Here is a 20,025-nt window from a genome sequence, read left to right on the forward strand (position 1 = left end):
GCCTGCCCCCCCCCCCCCCAGATCCCTGCCAGGCTGAGCCCCCCCCCCCCCCCTCACCCCCCAGGGCTGAGCCTGCCCACCCCTGGAGCCCCCTGCCATCTGAGCCCGCCCCCAGCCAGGCTGAACCTGCTCCCCCCCGGCCCTAGAGGTCCCCTGTGAGGCTGAGCCTGAACCCCTCTCCCATACCCCTGCCATCTTGAGCCTCTCTCCCGCCCCCCCCCCACCCCCAAGCTTTACATTAGCTTTACCAGCGAGACCCCTGAGAACTGCATTAGGACAGTAATGCTTGTCCCTGAAACACCAGGCAAGAAACTGTGTTTGAGAATAAGACAGTTTATTGTTGGTTTGACTAACATGCTAAGTCTTTTATACACAGGTTTATGGGAAGTGAACACGGCAGTCTGTACCCTCTGAGCCAATGAGAAACTGAAATGCCAAGATGAGAGCTGCCTACAGCCAGCAGTGTGATAAATGAGGAGTTGGAGTAAAGAGGAAGAGAAAGGGAGGATGAGAAGGGCAAGTGACAGGCGAGGATGGAGAAGGGGCTACTCAACAGACAACCCATGATGCTATTGGGTCCCATAAATGAGGAAAACTCTCATTTTGGCCACATATGTTGGAAGCTTTTTTGGCTGAAACAAGATGGTGTCTGTTCAGCTTCCTGCATGACTTTTGCCAGGCAGAAAAAGCTCAGCTGTAGCTCTCTCTTGTCAATTTTCCATTGGCTTTATTGATGTTTTCCCCTTGTGTGTTGGTTTGGATTTCAGTTTTACACACGTTTCATTTGGCCCACCACCCTGGCTGTTTGTTTTATCTCCTGTGCTTATTGGTTTGTTTTCTGAAGACCCCAAACAGCGGATCGAATTTATCCAAGCGGCTGCTTGCCATCTAGCTGCAGCTCTTTAAAGGGCTGCAGCTCGAGATGAGAAATCAGTGAATTTTGTCCTCCTGGTGTTGAGTAGCTGCAGAGAACCCTGATACTGTTGGCTCATTGGGCTGGTTTGGTGGAGTTGATAATATGACATTTCTGCATCGCCTTCCACCCCTCAAAGTGATACACAGCTATATACAGTACATATAGGAATCACTTCACCCACTGCTGAAATGCAGCCACTGCTGGGTTGGAATGTAGCAGCTGGTTAATAGCACACACACGAATACGACACAACGGGATGGTACATGAAGTGGTGAATGCTATCAATATACAGTTGAAACAGTTGGGAGAATATAGGTAGCATGTAATTTCCCTTGTTAGAAAAATCTGGCTGGCACTAATACCTCTCCTGTTGCAAAAAAGTTTTATTTTCTTTAAATACTCAGAAGTGTCCTGGATCCTCTCATGTGGAAGATGACACCTCCAGCAGCATGGAGCCCTTTGACTTGAGGCTGTGTGATCGGTTCAGTGCTGAATGAGAAGGATGCGGGTTGCCTTCCGAGTTGACACCTATGACCTTCTGCAGCGGGAGCGAGTCAGGGTTGTATAGGCACGGAGCGAGCACCAAGTGGTGGAGAACTGCAGCAAGGTGTTCAGGCATGGGGTGCGATGTTGTCCTCTTGTCCTTAGCGTCTGGGCCATGGGACTGTGTCCACTGAAGCCATGTGAAGTGGTTATGGCTTCCTCTCCTGTTTCTCCCTCTGCGGAGCAGGTATGGCTGGACAGTGGGCTTCTAATCCTTGATGGTGACAGCCTGGCCAGGGCTTTAGTCTGGAAACTCATCCTACAGCTTGTTCCTTGCTTCTCCCCCAGTCTCTCTTCCCTCTCCTTCCAATTGCTATTGAGTTAAATACGTGGTATCCTGTCACCAGTCAGTTTTTTTGAGACAGTGGAGACAACTGGGTTCCACTCCTTTTTGTGGGACTTTAGATAGCAGCTGTGTGGGTTATTCTGCAGCGGTTGGGGGGGGGGGGGAGGGCAGGAGGGAGTTCCCTTCATGTTCCCAAAGTGCTCTGCTGTGTTATTTTCTGGAGACTTTCGGCTCTGCAGCATCTTTTTAGAACAGTTTTAATAGATTCATAGATGTTAGGGGCTGGAAGATCACAAGATCATCAGATCCAGCCCCGCTGCTCATAGGGGCAAGACTGGTGATATATAAGAGTGCATATCCTCCATGCTTAGCTTCTGGTCAGGGTTATCAAAGTTCGGTTAGCTCAGTGGGCATCAGCCTTCTTTTCCAACTGGGTGTCTATTGCCCATGTGCCCTCATCTACCTAGATGGGCTAGGAAGGAGAGCTATCACTGTTTTTGACTTTGCACATCTGTCACATCTGTCTGTTAATAAATCCTCTTTTTGTCTACTGTCCCATTTGTTTTTTTGTTTAGACTCTCTCCCTGCATCCCCACAGGTTTTTAAGAACTCAAGTATGACATGATTGCTCCTGCTACGTTATCTCATGGCGACCCTAGCAATCACAGTTGGTTTAACTCAGCATGTCAATGCTTACAAGTAAACACTCCAGATTTACTCATTCCTTTGGCTGCCTCTACTGCCAACTTCACATCTCTCTGTTCATTGCTTTATTCTCAGTACTGGGCAGTCTCTTTCTCTTCCTCACATCACGGCTACCTTTTCTCATTGTGGTTACCTAGTCAGCAATGCTTATGTCCCTGCCTTGCCCTCCTTAGATCAGTCCAGACTGTCACCAGAATGACCTCCAGAATGCTAACGCCGTTCACGGGTAAAGCCGCCATGATTCCACAGCTCTACATGGGCACTATCTGGTTGATCAAACTGTTCCTTGGGGACAAGTCGTCTGACTTTTGCCACCCAGTGCTATCACAGCACAAGTCTGCTTAGGAAGATGAGGGACAGTGGTTGATTGCTGACCATAGTATTGGTGGAATGGCCTTAGGTTTGCTCTCTATCTGGTATAACGCCTTAATCAACATAGTTATTATCAGGAAGTTCTGAGTACAGCAAGGCGGAATTTTTATTACAAGCTTTTTAAAGCTGAAGTAAGGCAAAAAAGGTCTTGCTTATGCTTAGGGTTACTGATGATCCATTTCACCTCTAAAAGAGATCTTGTATCAGCAAACCTGCATCTTCAGAAATTAGCAAGCTCCATCTCCTGGCTTTTGCTGTGAAGAACAAACCTGCTTGGGTGGCATGCTGTCTTTCATCGCTCCTCCTTTTTTTTTTCTAGTTATCAAGACACCCTCATATATGTGTATGTCCATTCTGGCTGGTTTCTTCCTAGTTTTCCAGCATGCTGTTCAGTAGGCTCTCAAGGTTCTTTGGAAAAAGGTTTCATCACTTGATTTGTGGTCCAGTCAATTGATCCAGCATTGTTTGAGTCTCCTGACAGCTGTCTATTGCTGACCTGTTCTCTACCCTGCTTCAAGGTAAACTGCTGTATTATTTTAAGGTGGTACAAGGTTAAAAAGGAATCTATGCTCTCTAGGAAAACTTCTTTAACTACCATATCTATATCCCCATTAACAGGTTGCACTGAGAAGGTAACCACCCAGTGCCTTTGGCACCTTTCCTATTTGACATCCTCAGTGAGTTCTTGGGTTTTCTCCTACCTCTAAAAGCCTGAGTGTCTTCTGTAAGATATATCTGCAGGTCTCAGATTTTGTGTTTCAGTTGCACGCTCACATGGGACATGACAACATTGGGAACAAGAGATTTCTTTCTGCATTGATTAATCTATCTGGTATGGACTTGCATAATTTATGCCTTGTCAGTCCAAACAAATGCAGATAGTTACAGTGGACACTATTCTGTTGTTATATATTTTATTTCAAAGATTTCCCTGGTGGCGGGGGTGGGGAAGGTGGGTCAGGAGGGTAGGTTTGATTTCTACTTTAGTCTAGATTGACATGGCCATTTGGGTCAGTAAGTTATTAGTGACTCTGGTTTCTGGTGTCAGATGTACAAAAAAGCCACCTAGATCTGGGGCAGGACGGGGCCCATGTGAATCAAAGCTATAGGGCCTCCAACTTATTTGCACTTTTCCAATAGGACACTTGCAAAAGAGGTATAAGCATTATAGTATTCAGCACTGTTGTTGCGAAGCCACGCTAAGTCATGTTTTGTTTCAAACACGTTCCATTTCCCTTAGGAAGGCAGATTAACATCTACCCCCATGAAGGCCACTGTTAGGCCCTTGGGCTCCTCATGCACACCATCCATCAGCAATCTTATTTCTCAGTCCCTAAACGGTCCTGTCTCCTAATCGAGAACAATGAACATTTGTGTGTATTCTACTGTAACGTTTCACATCAAGCTGTTATTTTTTCTTTCTTTCCTTTAACTTATCAATTTTCAATACATCTGCAAAGGTTTCCTTTGTTTTCTTCCCTCTCCTCCACTGGCCTAGTGCTCTTTGGCCTTCCCAACACAACCGTCACCAGGGCATGTCTCTGGAGCTCCTCTCTTCTGATTCTGCCTCTCTTCCTGATGAGTCAGGTCTCTTTCCTCTATTTCTATCTTCTCAGTTTCCTGCCTTGTATATTGATCTTGGTTGTTTTTTTCTCTTCTGTCTCAACTCTTTCTTTCCCCTTCTGATCTTCTTTCTTCCCAAGTTGTCTCCTTTATTTTTTATTTTTTTGTCTTCCTGTTTAAGCCACAGAGGGACTGCTCTCTTCCTCTCCTCTCTGATAGGAGTAGATCAGGTGGGCACCTTGTCGTCTTCTTCCTTTGGGAGCGGAGGGTTTCTTGTTTTCTGCCTCTCCCCCATTGGATTCAGTGAGAGGCCTGTATTTGCCTGGTAGGATAGGAGTGTCCCCAACTTCTTCTCAGTTGGTGCCACATTCTCCTTTATTCCTGAGATGGGGGATAAGGGAGGGGGGAACATATCAGAGCTCCAAGAATGGGACAGGCTTCCTGGTGGGGTTTCTGCTCCTTTGCAAGCTATGCCTTGTACCTCATAGGCCCCTGACGGGCAAGGCAGGAGTCAGCCCTCTGTTGTGCCTGTCGCCTTTGTTCTCTGCTGCCAAAGGGTCTGTTCAGGGGTCTGCTCCACCTGGAACCCGCACCTGCCAGTGCGATCCAAACCCTTAAAGCACCGTGACTGTGATTCAGTGCAATGGCTCATTGCTGCCATTCAGAAGATCCATAGGAGGGACCAGTGACTTGGGGTTGCAGTGACAGGATAAGTTTCTACAGTCATCCACTCCTCTGCATCGCCTCGCATAGTCTTCATTCTGACACTAAGACTCAGGAAGATTGACAAGGAAATTCTGTTCTTTGTGGGATCCACCAAGGCAGGTTCTGTCTCTCCACCCAACTTGCTTCCTCTGGTGGTGGTTATTTTCTCTTGTTTCTGAAGCATGAAATCTTGGAGCCAATCCTGACCTTAGCCTTTCTTCCAGGGGTCATACTAATTAGGCTGAAAAATGTTGGTCTATGATCGCTTCTCTGGGATGAAATGCATACTTTTTTCCTCTTGGCACTGAGATGAATAGCCAAAAAGGATGAGTTGCTAATTAGATTTAGACAACCTCTTAAACAGGATTTGGTTAGCATTGATTTTCTCTAAAGCTTTTTTTTTCTATTTCATCTGTTTGCCAAGTGCTCTCTGATGTTCTAGAGATGCTAGACAAGTAAAATCCCAGAGCTTGTCATTAGATCAGATTCGCCCCTCGGATTTCCCATTTTGCAACAGGGCATCCTAAAGTGTCTAGTGTCCTTCTACTTTAATAAGGTCCCATGCAACTTGCCCTCTTACATACAAATACCGAATCGGCCTCAAATAGCGTCAGACCTGTGGACGTGCTAATACAAGACTCTGTTCTGAATAAGGACAGAAGATGGAGTGGACTGGGAAGTACAATGGCAACAAGGAAGATTTGGTTATTACAAGAGGAATGAGACATGGCATGAGGTGGAGGAAAAATAAAGCTTATGGGATGAGAGAGCCCTGCTTTGGGAAGTGATACAACAGGGAGAGCAGAAGAAGGGCAAGGCAAGAAAACAGGCTTGTATCCAAGGAGGACAATCACTCAAGCAAGCAACGTGGGAAGAGGTGGAGGAGGGAAAGGAAATTATACAAACACCTCATGTTCAGGTCTGTCTGCAGGCCACATGGAGACATGTGAATCTTATACTGAAGTGTGGCTATCACTTCTCTAAGGCTACTGATTGAAAATAAAGGCGACAAGTTCTCCAGGTTGTGCGCCCGCAAGTGTGTGTACATGTGGGTTTTAGTTTTCTACAGGAATGTCACAAAAGAAAAGCTACTTCATTAATGCAAAAATCAGTACATTCATTAAGTTAACACACAGTGGAGATCACTGCAAAGTATCCTGTCACTCAGGCTGAGTACTGTACTACAAATAAGACAATACACTGTAACCCAGGTGACACTGAATTGGTTTTAAATTACTGTGAGGTAACAGGCAATCTCTCAACAACCACTTTTGTTGTATGCGTGTATGTACACCGAGCATGTGTCTACACACACTCACATACACATATGAATTGGATGTGGAGATATTTCCATGTGCACTTTTTTCTAGTTTAACACACACCTATGTGTTATTTTTATTGATGACAACAAATCACAAATTATTCGACAATAACGAGAACCTCCTATTTCCACACATTGCAGCAATTTTTCATTTTCCACAACTGTTGTCTAAAGCAGTTTCATGTCATGACAGTGGGAGAACCAAAAATCTACACCATGTGCAGGTGTGTATAAATGTATGTTTTATAGTGTCATAAAACATGCACGCACACACACATGCCCACATCTGGACCAAAATGAAATGCATGATCCATCTGGTCTTTGTTACCAAAATCACTTTCCCTTTTCAGGACACACGAGTCCTCATTCATCCACCACCTTATTTCCTTCACATATGCAGACTAGTTCCATAATGAAGATCAACCATCATGTATCATACAGTCAGCTGAAAAGTGTGGTGTCCCCACTACAGAAGCTTTATGGTTTTACAGTGATCCAACCACTGGCCATCATTTTGGGTTGGAGCTTGTTTCTAACCATCATTTGAGACCTTTAAAAATAAAATCCTCCCCAGCACAGAAAGATGTCCAAATGCACCCATGCTCAGATAGGTGCTAGCCTATTATAAAGGATTTATTTTTAAAAGTAGCAAATGTTTGCTGGCTCTGACTCGATGGCAAATGCCAAATGGCGACTGCTGTTAACAGCAGTAGGCCCTGCAGAGAATGGAGGCTATCACATCATCCCATGGGCCAGCCATATTTTTAAAGTGACAGCAATGTTGTGTTTCATATATACACTATAGTGTATGCATGTATGTGTGTGTGTGTGTGTGTGTGTGTGTGTGTGTATTATACTTTATACTATACCAGTGAGATAAATACCACCACCAAATGATACTTCAAGAACTATACCATACAACATTAGCAACGGAAGAGTCTTAAAAACATGTACTGTATTCCTGTAGTAGTAGTTCTGCAGATACCCCTCTGGTATGGTATAATACTGTGCAATACATACTAGTGAGATGTCCATACACTCTGTCTCACCATTTGGGAGTTGTATAGTTACCCCTAATGCATGAAACTAAGTGTATTATACTGCCCACTATCATTGATTTCCCCGTTTATATCTCTTCAAATCTATATATGGATATATGGATATATAGATAGAGATATTGCATCACACACTTGTTTTATTTGCAGCATGCTTTGTTGTTCTATCATCAAATCTGTTACTGTATAGTTAGCATCTTGTTTAATCAATCAGGGACTAGTTTACTACACGCAACGTCCCACGTTGGATGCCAAATGTTGAAACTAATCAGACTCTATTATTTGGGAAGGGGCTTTTTCTGTAAGTTTACAAATATACAAAAACAGAAGCCCAAACTTCTTAAAAAAAAAAACCTCCCACGTTACTACATTTCACCTGGCAAAAAATTGTATACATGTGATTTAAACTTTCCTCTTTATGTTTTGAACATTTCTTTTGGCAATTTTAATAAAGTACAATATATTACAACTGAAAAAAAGAAAAAAATTAAGTTTAAGTAACAGTGGTTAAAAGTGATGTGATCTGAATGTTCCCACCCACCCCCCTCCCCAGAGACAGAGAAAAAAAATCCTCCTCCATCTGATAACTCAATTTGTTTTTCTTTAGGAAGCTAACCAATAGGAAGCAACACAACAAGCGTGTGGTGTCAAATGAAGCTGACCAATTCTGCGCTCTGTATTAGCAAGAACACCCGCCTTCACTGGCTGGAGGATCTTGTGGTTTGTCCAACTTGATGTCAATCACTGATGAAGCAGAGGAAAAAGATAGTTAAGGAAGATCACTTGTTGGTAGAAGGTAAGCCTGTGTATACTGAGCCTCTGGGGACGTTACCACTGTTTAGTCTCAGATAGGTTGTAATTAATTTTAGTGTTTGTAAAAAAAAAAAAAAAAAAAAGGATTGGAGTCAAACATGATTGATGTTGCCTGTGTCCCCAGTCTACCTCTACAGCACTTCATCCGCAGTCTATGGTCCTCCAGCATTTTTGCCCAGGTGCATCAGAGCAGCTCCTGTGTGTCTCAGCAGACACAGCCAAGGTTGACGGGCCATGTGCTGGGTTTGCATTGTACCCAGATGCTTTCTAGGATGAAAGCACCAGGTATACTTCACACATGACCTAAATCTGCATCTGAACCCATGTCTTTTGAGGGGAAAGGCAAGTGAACCTGTTCACCCATTTGGAAGCAGACTAAGTGGTTCTTCCCTTCTCCCATGACACACAGAGCCCCAGGGACATTGGTGGGTTCACAGTTGTGTGCACACACATACAGAACCACAGTTGTACGTCATGGTTTCAGTACTAGGCCAGCCTTCTTCTCATCCAGAACCTGCAAGGATACAGCCCAAGTGAACAACTACTGCATTAAGATGCAAGCACTTTACTCATTACACAGCTAGTTAAGCTGCTATTTCCTTTGCATAGAAAGTGTTAGTCATGAGTTTCCCTTGGTCATACTCATAAATGCATTTTTCTCAAACCTTTAAACCAGAACTTCCTGAAAATGGGACTTCTCAGCTCTAGCTAGTGTAAGTGGACAAAGACAAGAAACTCTAGTCTGTCTGGCACTGACCAATCTGATCAGATGGTAAGTTCTCCTCAAGTTACCCCTATTGCTAAGCAGGAGACTGCCTTTTATATGAAGCCTGAGAATGATCAACAATTATTTCCTGTACAGTATTTGTTTCAAGGATATGGTAGCTTGATTTATGTTACCCCACTGACTGAAGAGACTGAACTGTTCAACCTGAGATCTTTCTATCAATACCTCGCTCTGTTTTGAAAGGCTTGTAACACAGGCTCACTGATAGGTCTGATCTGTGGTTAGGAGCAAGCAGAACTCATTATCATTTGAGGACTATCATCCTTTAAGGAATGAGCTCAAAATGCCATGATCTGTGGTGATCCAATGAAAGGACACACTGTGGTCACAGCTAAATGTTCATTAATGTGCTTTTGCTAAAGCACATTAAATTTAGTACCTCCATCATGAGGTACTAGCACATTAGCCTATTTAAATGCGCATTAGCAAATGCACATTTTTGTGATGCTTTAATGCGCATTAAAATAGACTAATGTGCATTAAAGTGCAGGTGTAGATGTGCTCTGTGTTACCATGCAGCACACCTAAAGCTAAATCCACTGTTTCTCATTTCCCATGTCCACAGAGGAGATTCTTAGCTCCACCAAAAGAGAATCCTTTGTGTCACTCCAATGGCAGGTCCTACTGGGTGAGGTAATATGGCTTGTGGGGAGAGAGGGTGCTGTGTGGGGACTGATGGTTACTTTTGCCAGCTGGGAGAAGCTGTTGTCCTGAAGCAGGCTGTGACGCAATCATTATCAGCTGTGCCACTTATTGCAAAAGTCATGCCCTTCAGTGTTTTACTAAAACCAGTAGGTTCTCAACTCATCTGATTCTTCCGGAATCTCAACTTGCAGTTTAGCGAGTCCATTTCTAGCTCTGCAAGTTGCAAAGAGAACTTAAAAATAGCCAGAAAGCAACTAAAGAGCCCCCTCGCTATTGACCTTTTCTTAAATGTAGTGAATTTTTAAAGAGGGCTCCATGTTTTTCTGAAGGCTAGTCTCATAGTTATTGAATCCTTGAGGCTCACAACAGTGGGGAGGAAAGGTAACCCCCTCCTCTGAGTTTTTGCCACTGTGTCCTTCGAAGGGCCTGGCTTTGGAGGGTGTTATGGAGACAGAACATCTGTAACAGCTGTATGGGAAGCTTTGCTGTAGGGCAGGGGTCAGCAACCTATGGCCCAAAGGCTAGATCTGGCCTGCAGAGCCATTAGGTCTGGCCTGTGGATGAGGGGTGGGGTGTAACAGGGCAGTCTGGCCCAGTCTGGGAGCAAACAGCTTCGTTGTAGAAGCCCAGCTACAGTAGTCAGCTAATGAGGGCATGTCCCATTAGCAGTTAAAACCCCAGGGGAGAGAGCAGTGAGCTGGGAAAGGCGCAGTTTGCAGCCAGAAAGTGGATTAGATCCCAGAAACACTTGCTACTGGGAAGGGGCCAGAACTAAAGGGACCGCTTCTGTCACTGGGAGAAGGGCTTTTTGTGTGCTTGTTCGCTCAGTACAAGGACTGCATTTGTGATTAGAGGTCTGGCTGAGGTGCTCCCAAAGGAGCAAAGCAGAAGTCACTGCCGACACACTGAGCTCGCTCCCTTCCAGTGAAGGAGCCAAAGTAGCTCTCACTGTCTGTTATCTGCAAAGCTTGTCTCAGAGCTGCCAGTGGTTGCAGACCCACTCCCCCATCCTCCTGTTATGGGGCTGTTATCCTGTCCTCCAAGCTACTGTCAACCAGAGAGAAGAAAGCCACAGCCCTCCCTCCTCACGTGTGCTGCTTTGCCTCTAAAGAGATGCACAGGAATTCCAGCTGGCCTGGCGCTAAACGCTGCTGAGTTAATAATTTACAAGCTTCCCGGAACAAAGGGCTGAACCCAGGCGTGCATTAAAATACACAGCCCGCTCCGAGAGCCATCACTTCAAACACGTGACCGGATAAATGCATGAAAAAGTAATGACTTGGGAAAAGTGATGCCTCCTGTGTGACAGTGCACCTGCTGGTGCAGGCAGGCAGGAGTTGTTCAGCTGATGGGTGTGTTGAGGATCAAGGCCTGCCCTGGCCTCCCCACTCAGCCCTAATGGCACCAAGATGCGGTCTCACAGAGCCAGCTTGTGTCCCCCCACAGCATGTGATAGCTGCCTTCAGTCCAGCACACACCAGGGATTTGAGGGCAAAAAGCAGCAATTAAGCAGGAGGCACTGCAGTGCCTTATTCCCCGTTACTAAATGCACAGGAGTGAAACCAAAACTTCCTGAACAATTTCATGACGGGAATTGCATCAACATGTCTTTACTTTCATTTGGATCAAAAAAGGGTCCTGTTGTCTAACTGGGGTCTCTCCTCTCCCTAAGACCACAGAGTTCAAGCAAGCCCTCCTGATCAACACTAACCCATTCATGTCTTCCATGAAGCAGCAAAATCCATTAAAAAAATATTACAACCAGCTCTATCTGAGAACTGGGGTGGAAAATTTCACAGCTCCTGGCAGAGGTCTGCCTGTACAGGTCTCCTTAATAGCGTTAATTAGGCAGAGAATCCTGCCCTGGTTCACGGAGAGTCAGCCCTGAGTTTGTTGGGGCTCAGCTCAGGGTCACACTGGGTCTCCTGGCCATGAGTGGGAGGAAATCCCAGCTGGCAGTAGCCACAGTGAATGCTGGGCTGAATTGATCAGCAAAGGTGCTCTGCTGTGGGAATGCTAATTAGCTTTGCACCTCATCACAGGATCTCATGCAGTTTCCCCCGGAGGCAGGTTTTGCTGCTGTGGTAACAGGAGAGGTCCTGCCATCAGGAGTCATTATTTCCTGTGGCTGTGGGACCTGGCCTCTCGAGCAGGAGTGGTCGCTCTGCATGTGGCACCTCACAAACTTTGCTGTCAGCACTGGGGACTGGAGGCCTTGGTGTACCTGCCTTGGGAGCCCATGCAGGGATGGGCCTTAGCAGCGTCCAGGTGGCAGGGTCTGCTCAGCTTTGCTTGCAGCACCAGCATGAGGCCTCCAGCCTTTCTGGTGCCAGGGGCGCCTTTGACTCTGGAACTCCACTTGGTTTAGGATGCTCAGAGCTTTTTTCAGCTTCTTGCAATCTATGCTCACACCCAATAGGCACCATCCTGGCCCATGGAGAAGTCCCTTGACTGCAGCAAAGCAGGCACTACCCCACCTCCACTGCCTCTTGCTGCTTTGGGCTGGAGGTCGAGTCCTGGCACTGCTGACTGCCAGGCAGCCTAGGAATCGGGCTAGGAGCCGGGACCTGAGTGAGGTCCCAGCTCCTAGCCTGAGCTCAGGCCCCTGCCCCTTGCACTTCAATAGGAGCTTCTCTTCTGGGCTCCCCTGCCAGTGCTTTGGTAGAGAAGAAACCAGCCACCAGCACTGTGTAGTTTAGAGTGAAGCATATTTCTTCCTACAGGATCTTGATTACCTCCTGTGAATTTTCCACTGCAAAGCTGAGCCCTCCCTTCAATGACCCTGAAAACCAAGCCTGATCAAGGGGCTTGGACTTAACTCCCCTCAGAAATACGTGCAAATACAAGAAGGGCATCTGTGGATGGTTCATTTCCAGGGCCGGCCTTCTGTATTAGGAGCCGACCATGGGCCTGGCTGGGACTCATTAGAAAGGAGGCCAAAGAGCACAACTTTGAAATGCCAGAGACACTCTTGGCAGCAGCATGTCTCTGGGATGAGACGTACACTCCAGTCCAGCGTGGTCTCCTCTGACCTCCGGCCTCAGTTCCCATCTGCCCTTCCCCTCCCTGATCTGTAACTGGTGTCAGGCGGCACTATGAATTCCTCTTTTCCTTCCAGCACCTAACCAGCCTATCGCCTGTGCAACTCTGCCATCTGTGCCATAGCCTCGCTGCCACCCAAACTGACATCTCGTATGGACTCACCTTCATATAACAGCACAGACTAGATATAACTCTATGACTCCACTAAGGCAGCCCTGTGTAATCTATTAAATGAAAGCACAACCATATAGTTAGGGTTTTTTTAGGTACACAGAGTTCAGTTTGATGCTGCTAACTCCTTCCTGCCGAGGGCGAATGCCTCTTTTGAACTGGCAGCCACAGAAACCACTGAAATCAATAAGCCTTTTGAAGCTGAGCACTCCCCTGATTTAGGGATTAGAATTTATAATGTAGCAAGGGTATTTTAAATTTTCCCTCCTCTACACAAGGATGTTTATGGATAGCTCGAAGAGCTTCCTCATGGAGTGCCTCATGCTACTGCGGGTGATAAATAGCAGTTAGGTCGCATTTATTATCTTCTGAGTGCTCTGCAAATATTAACTAGGAGCTGTCCCCGGCTGTGACTTCGGTGCCTCTAGGTCAGGGAGAGCGTTGATGATACCATATGGGCACAACGGCATCTTGATGTGAGCTGTCATCATTTGGAAAATGCTCCCTCCCTGTGCAGTTCACTAAGGACTTATTTGCTGTGTTCTCCCCACACTGCACATTCAGCCCTGGGGGAGTCATTATTATTGTGTTTAATTTTAAAACAGTGAAGTTCTCTGCAATAAATAAATCTTAATTGGAGTAGAGCCATTAACCACCCAGCTGGAGGAACCGCTACGCTGATGCTTTTCTTTTTGTTCATTCAGTAATTGGAGAAAGGGGATTATGGCTGTGGCTTAATGAGAACCATGGTATCTGTGTGAGCCTAGCATGGCTGCGAGGGGAAGTTTTCTGTTTACCTCTGTGTGGCAGATGTAGTAGTTTGCACTGCAAGCTTCCCCCCACAGTCAGCCTCCAACAGCATGCTGAGAAGCAATTCAGAAGTAACAGTGACCAGGAATTAAAGGGAAGCTCTGATTCAGGCCTGCCCCAGCAGGAGACATGCGGAAAAGCCACCACACAGTTTGCTTTAGCCTCTTACTGCTTCGCAGAGGAGGTCGTGCACTGAGTGGATCTCTACAGGGTTGGTTCCAAAAAGAAGCAGCTCAATGTATGCAAGTTTCCCCAATCTTAGCTAATCCTTTCCAATCTACAGCTTGCATTAGATGAACTGAAGTGCCAAGACCTAAAAGTTTAGCCCTTAACTGTACAACCAGCTGAGACTAGATAGACTCTCACTGGCTCAGTACAAGGTAATGTTTGTCTGCCTGCAGTTCAATACAGGGTCAGGGCCTTAGTGTGAGTCAAAAATGTGATGAAAAAGAGTGATCTCTTTCATGGGGTCTGGACAAACAACATATTTACATCAGTGTAACTTTGATCAGTTTTGTGCATGAGGATTAGGAACAGACAGGAATGCAGGTATCTTGGGGTAGCTATACACAGCAGGTGCTAGTACTGGACAAGGTGGTTCAGGAGCAGATTGCTCGTCTGCTTTTAGAAAATGGTGCTCTGCAGACAGAGGACACATAACTGTATAACTTAAACACCAGTACTGCTCTACTCGATTCTTTCAGGGGTAATTTTACATGGGGTTGGGGAAGTTAACCAAGTCATGTGCCCAGGCCCATAGTTATCTGGTCCTTCCATCATTCTAAAGAAAAGTATAATTAAAATGTAGTTCCACCATACTAGCAGTGTAATTAAAATGTGACTTGCTTTTCGATACATGATCACCATCACTGATTCATATTATGCAAGGGGTTAGCTACACTACTAAATTACTTATGATTCCTTCTGGTGGCCTTAATATATTCCCTGAGCATCTAGGTTCATTAACTAATTTATACTCAACCGGTAATTATTCTCAGCCATATATCATGTTTCAGTTATATGAATCTGTGCTATACACGGGTATGAAGAAGCATACCCATAGTGACAATACATTGCAATTACAGTTGTAATACTACTGCGTGCAACTGCAGGATCCTTTTTAGGGACATTTTGGCTACTTCTGCATGGAACCAGGGGCTCAGGCAGACCCCCCACAACAGGCTGGTGACATATATGAATTCAGGTTTACTCAGTTTGAGTAGGTAGATGATTCTCAGGCTCTGTTTTCTGATCCAACCTGGTTTGCCTGGAGCCTACTGAGAACAACTCCTAGCATGCACCTCTGTAGCCCTGCAAAGCTATTTGAGCTCTGTCACTCTCCTAAGGCTGTGGGCTGATTGCTGGGAATGTCTTTCCCTGGCTAACATCGTTCCTTGAAACAGCAGATAATGCTGCATGATGCACTCCCACTGGGACTCAGAGCAGGAATCAGAGAATCCAGCACTAACAGTATTGATCTTGCGATGGAGCCTTTGTACACAGCCATGAACTGGTCTGAGCCAATGCAGCCTTGAAGGGCTGTCATTCAACCCTGAAAAAGCAAACCCATCCCAGGCCAGTTGCACGAACAACACTGTACCAGCACCAGGTATGGCTGTCTCTAGGGACCTCTGGGTATGCTCCCCCCATCTTGGGTATGTCCATCACCAGGCATCTTACAAAGCATGCACTCTACTGCCCTGACTAGCCTCTGGGTCAGACTGCAGTGGGGAATGCAAGGAAGTTCTGCCTGCACTATCTAGGGAACACACACTCCCCCTCCACAGGATTTGCCTGTGGAAGGACAGGTAGCACCATCACATTACTAGAGAAGCCTGAATTCCCTCGGGATCCCCACAGACACCCCCACAAACAGATGCTGAATCATTGCATCTTTCCACTGTGCTGGCCAGACACCCGTATAGGCATTAATTGCCCATTCTTGGCCCACTGCTGATGCTGTAGCATTAGCAAACCCATGAGAACCTAATGTTTTTGCAGTCTACCTCCATGGCAACCAATATCTGCATCAGCTTAAATCTTACATCTCAGCTTTCTTCCCCTTCTACCTTCATGCATCTCTCTGCCCATCGTCAAAGTATCTTCTCTCCCTCTCTCTTCTACCTCTCCCATACAGTGCTTTGTGCACATTTCTGTGAAGGATGCTCTCTGAAAAAAACAGAGAACTGTCATGCGCACCAGTACGATGCGGCACAGTGTAAACATACAGCCTTTTACCTCCACACACAAGACACAGGTTCATACTGCTCTCGAGTGTCTGAATCCTATTGGGGCATGGCCTGGAAAAAATTAAAACAGTCTTGTGGAAAAGAAATCCCCATTGCACGAGTTCTCAGGTTTTTTAAATTGCAGCGGCACTACTGCACAGAAAAAGTACTGATGATTGAAAACCGACCTGGGTTTTGTGAACAATGTAATATCCTGATAAACTAGTCTAGGTATCTTTGCTCTGATACAGTGGGTTTCAACCTTTTTTCATTTGCAGACCCCTTTGGAAATTTTGAATGGAGGTGCAGACCCCTTTGAATTGTAAGTGTGGGTATTCACATACTTTTGATTGATCATAGTCATCTTTCGTGGACCCCTAACACACAGTCTGTGGACCCCCAGGGGACCATGGACCACAGGTTGAAAACCACTGCTTTGATATATAACTCCAGTAGCTACCATGCATACTTAGCCAGTGCAGAAGTAAAACATAAAATAGCTAGGAAACTTTCCACAGAAAGGGGTATCAAAGCCAGGAAATGCAGACCCACCTCCGCATAGCCCATTGCAGAACAGGTACACTCTGCGAAAAGGAGGAAAATGAGCCAGTGCATTAGTGGATATTTTTCTTCTGGTTGGGAAGCATGTCAGGATGTGACTGCATGGTCACAGGGGACATGCACGTACATGCTTGATGGCTTTTCTTCGCTTGAGTGGATTTGCTTAGAAGACTAATGGTATTTTATTATCTGTGACTCTGACACCCTCTATCTTCTGCACAAGCAAAGTGCAGCTCTTCTGGCATTCCAGAAGCATCGGACCATAGAGCAGATTTCGCAGACTACTGTTTCCCAGGACAGTGAAATTCCACGGGCAGTCAGGGATGACGCACTTTACAAATGGGCCCTCTCTGTTCAAAACTGTACTTTGTAAAGGGTCAGAAGTATCTTTGCTTATTGCTGCTCTTAGACTAGGTGAACAAATAATGTCTCTAAGGCTGCCAATATCTGGTGGATACAGGACTAAGGTCACCAGGCCACAGCTATCAGAATAGAAGGGAGAATAACATCTCTGGGCAATTATACATAGGTGCTATGGGAACTGGTGCTACTTGCTAGAGCAGGGACAGCGCTGAGAGTATTACTGGAATACATCTCTGCTAGTAACGGCAGAGAGATACTTTGGATAGTTATGCTGCAGCTCCTTGATGTTCTGAGCATCAGTGCTTTCGCTAACTTCACAAGTCCGATGGGCCTTCTAGTTCTCAGGGTGACCACAGCTGGCAACCCTAATGGATACAAACCAAACCCAGAGCTACCACTGTTATCAGGTTGTTTGGAGACCACAACAACTGAGACACTGTGGGCTTGTTTACAGTACACCCCCAGTATACCTGGGGAAGATTGCTGCTGTGCAAGCCATGCCCACCCCACTCCTGCTCAAAAGCATCACACGTGGAAATGTGACATTCAAGCTGCTTAAGGGACATCCCCCCCAGCTCTTGAGAACCGTGTCTCTGGTCCACTTGACAGCAGCAGCAGCAGTATGTCCTCATGATGGGTGGGGTATGCTGAAGAAGGAGGTGTGGACATAAACCAGAGGGCTCCTATGGACTCTGTGCTGCCATGCTAGCAGCCTTGGTGTCATTCACATTACCTAATCACACACAAAGAAGCAGCTGCAGGCTAAACTGTTTCTTGAACCTAAGCCAGCATGCACTTTCAGTGCTCTGGGTCAATACCCCCCACAACTTTCAGTGCTCTGGGTCAATTCCTCCCCCTTCCCTGCCTCTCACAGTAGGCAAACTGTTACACAAACAGGGCATGAGCCGTACGGGAGCCAGGCCTTTGAGAATTTCTTTTTAAATGGGGTTAAGTACTGCTCTGCAGCAGAAGTCTGAATAGCATTAGCCTGTTAGCCATCCTCTGAGCAGATGGATGGCTCAGTACCAGCCAGTCAGTGTCACTGAATTAGACTGTCAATCCAGTGTCCCTGATGAAAAAAATAGAGTCTGAGAGACTGATCAACAGCAACCAAAAAGGGCAGGAGTCAGCACAATAAAGGGACCGTTTGTTTAACTGCTTCAGGGATCCCAATTTATCCCAGCCCCTCCATGCTCACTTGGTGACTGTTGTTTTCTCTCTCGGATGCCAGGGCCTGTCTATTCCCAGTAGGCGCGTTTACATGTTTATTAATGTGCCTTAGATACTGCGCATTTAGTTTAGGTCTTCCTTAATAAAGTACTAACCAAATGCGCAGCACCTAAAGTTACTGTACAGTAGCACTGGTTAATGGTTATTTAGTGACGTTTACTGAGCATTAGCCTAATAACACTGGGCAGTAGGCTATTAGTATGGTTTTTGCTGTGACACACTACTGTGCAGTGGTACAATGTGCAGTAAGTGTCTCATGCAGACGTGCCCAGTAGGCATCACCTACCAAAGGATGGAGCTTAGGGCAGGGCACTGTGCTCTCAGGACAAGCCCCTCTCACTGACTGCAAGGAGCAGGGTAGCACAGGAGTGAGCTGAGCATCAGCGGTGGGGAGAATTTAGAGGTATGGCTATAGTCCACCTCAATATCACCTCACTAACCCTCAGGGATAAAGAGAAAGCAGCCTCTTTTTTTTTTTTTGCAGGAACTGAAGCTAATTTCTCCCCCTGTCAGCCAGCAAGAATGCAGTCATTGTGCATGCATGTGAGGGGAATGGGAGCTCTAATGAGCTCATGTCATTACAACTGCCCTCCAGCCTCCACATTTCTCTTCATTGGTTATTATGGTGATTGGTTTGGGGAAACTGGTGATGACCCATGAGAAAGTTTTCATTTATTAGACCCTCTACTGCCTCAACCAAAAAGGTTTGAGTTCTGAGCTGAAATTAAGCCCCAAACCACACCATCCTCCCAAAGCACCTTGCCTGACCTGGCACTATGACCTTCTCCACTAAAACTCCCATTGGCCCCCTTGGGGATGCTTCTCCCCACCCCAGCAGCTTCAGGCTCTGCATGACCACCTGGGAATGTCAGGGCTTCCAAGACAAATGGGAGGAGCTGGGAAGAGTGGATAGAAAATTCTCATGAACTTGTAATATCTAAAATATCTCTTGTAAACATGGGCCTGTTTGGCCTAGGTACACTGAAGGATTCAGAGGCTGGCAAGAGGGAGGATGCGTAGGGTGCAGGGTTGCTCACTCACTACCCCCACATCGCATGCTTTTTCTGCCTTGCTGTTTAACATGAGGCCTGCCTGTACCGCTTACCAGGTAGAGAGCAGACAGGCGTAAGGATGGATATCCTACTGGGAAGGTCTTAAGTCTTCTAGAGCAGGTTGCTCATTCTCATCATACCACAAACCTCGTCACTGCAGTTAACGCATGTCATAAATTTGAGCACAGATAGCAAGGACTCAGTGGACAAAGAGTGCGAAATGGCTGGTTAGGGGGCTAATTTTGTTTTGTGGTCACTATCGTCAGCAAAGTGTTTGCCTATGAATATGCCACTCAATAGGAAGGCTGTGAAACTGGGCTCTGTTAAATTTGGTGCTTTACAGGTTAAGCAAATCTTTAATTATTAGGGACCTGTGTGACCTTTGTGCAGGGGCAGCCCACTGTGGGGTTCCTATACCTTCTTCTGAAGCAGCTGGTGCTGCCAGTGTCAGAGAAAGGACACCTGTTGAGATGGACCTCAAGTCTAATCCAGTCTGACAGTTCACATATTCCCAATACCTGTATAACAGTGGGAGAAACTGAGCTGTATGTACACCTCAAGCTGTGAGTACCATTCTCATTATTAATACTGAGCTACTCTTTTTAGCCTTTGATGTGGCCCCTTCAGGATAAACTTAGAGATCTGAAGATGAAAAAGGCCCATGATTATGTAGCTCAACCTCTGCATAACACAGGACCTAGTGACTTCTGCATTGAGCAGATACCTACTGTTTGAACTAGGGTGTGGAAGCTCTCTACTCCCAAATTTGGACTCATATGTGAGACAGCTTTTGTAAGAGGAAGCATGTTATACTTAACGTGTCTTCTGAGCATAAACACTACCAGCTCTGAATTCCC

General features: G+C 46.0%; 1 protein-coding gene across 1 annotated transcript in view; it reads right to left on the minus strand.

Annotated features, from left to right (window-relative positions):
* Window positions 1-317: 317 nt before the first annotated feature.
* The window catches only part of RAB6B (RAB6B, member RAS oncogene family), a 118,361-nt gene continuing 98,653 nt past the window's right edge, over window positions 318-20,025 (minus strand). The window contains exon 8 of the mRNA XM_006263939.4: window positions 318-8,210. Coding sequence (XP_006264001.1) covers window positions 8,146-8,210 — 65 coding nt within the window. The 3' untranslated portion in view covers window positions 318-8,145. The remainder of the gene's footprint in view (window positions 8,211-20,025) is intronic.

The sequence above is a fragment of the Alligator mississippiensis genome, chromosome 7 (assembly GCF_030867095.1).
Source record: "Alligator mississippiensis isolate rAllMis1 chromosome 7, rAllMis1, whole genome shotgun sequence".
Classification (NCBI taxonomy): domain Eukaryota; kingdom Metazoa; phylum Chordata; order Crocodylia; family Alligatoridae; genus Alligator; species Alligator mississippiensis.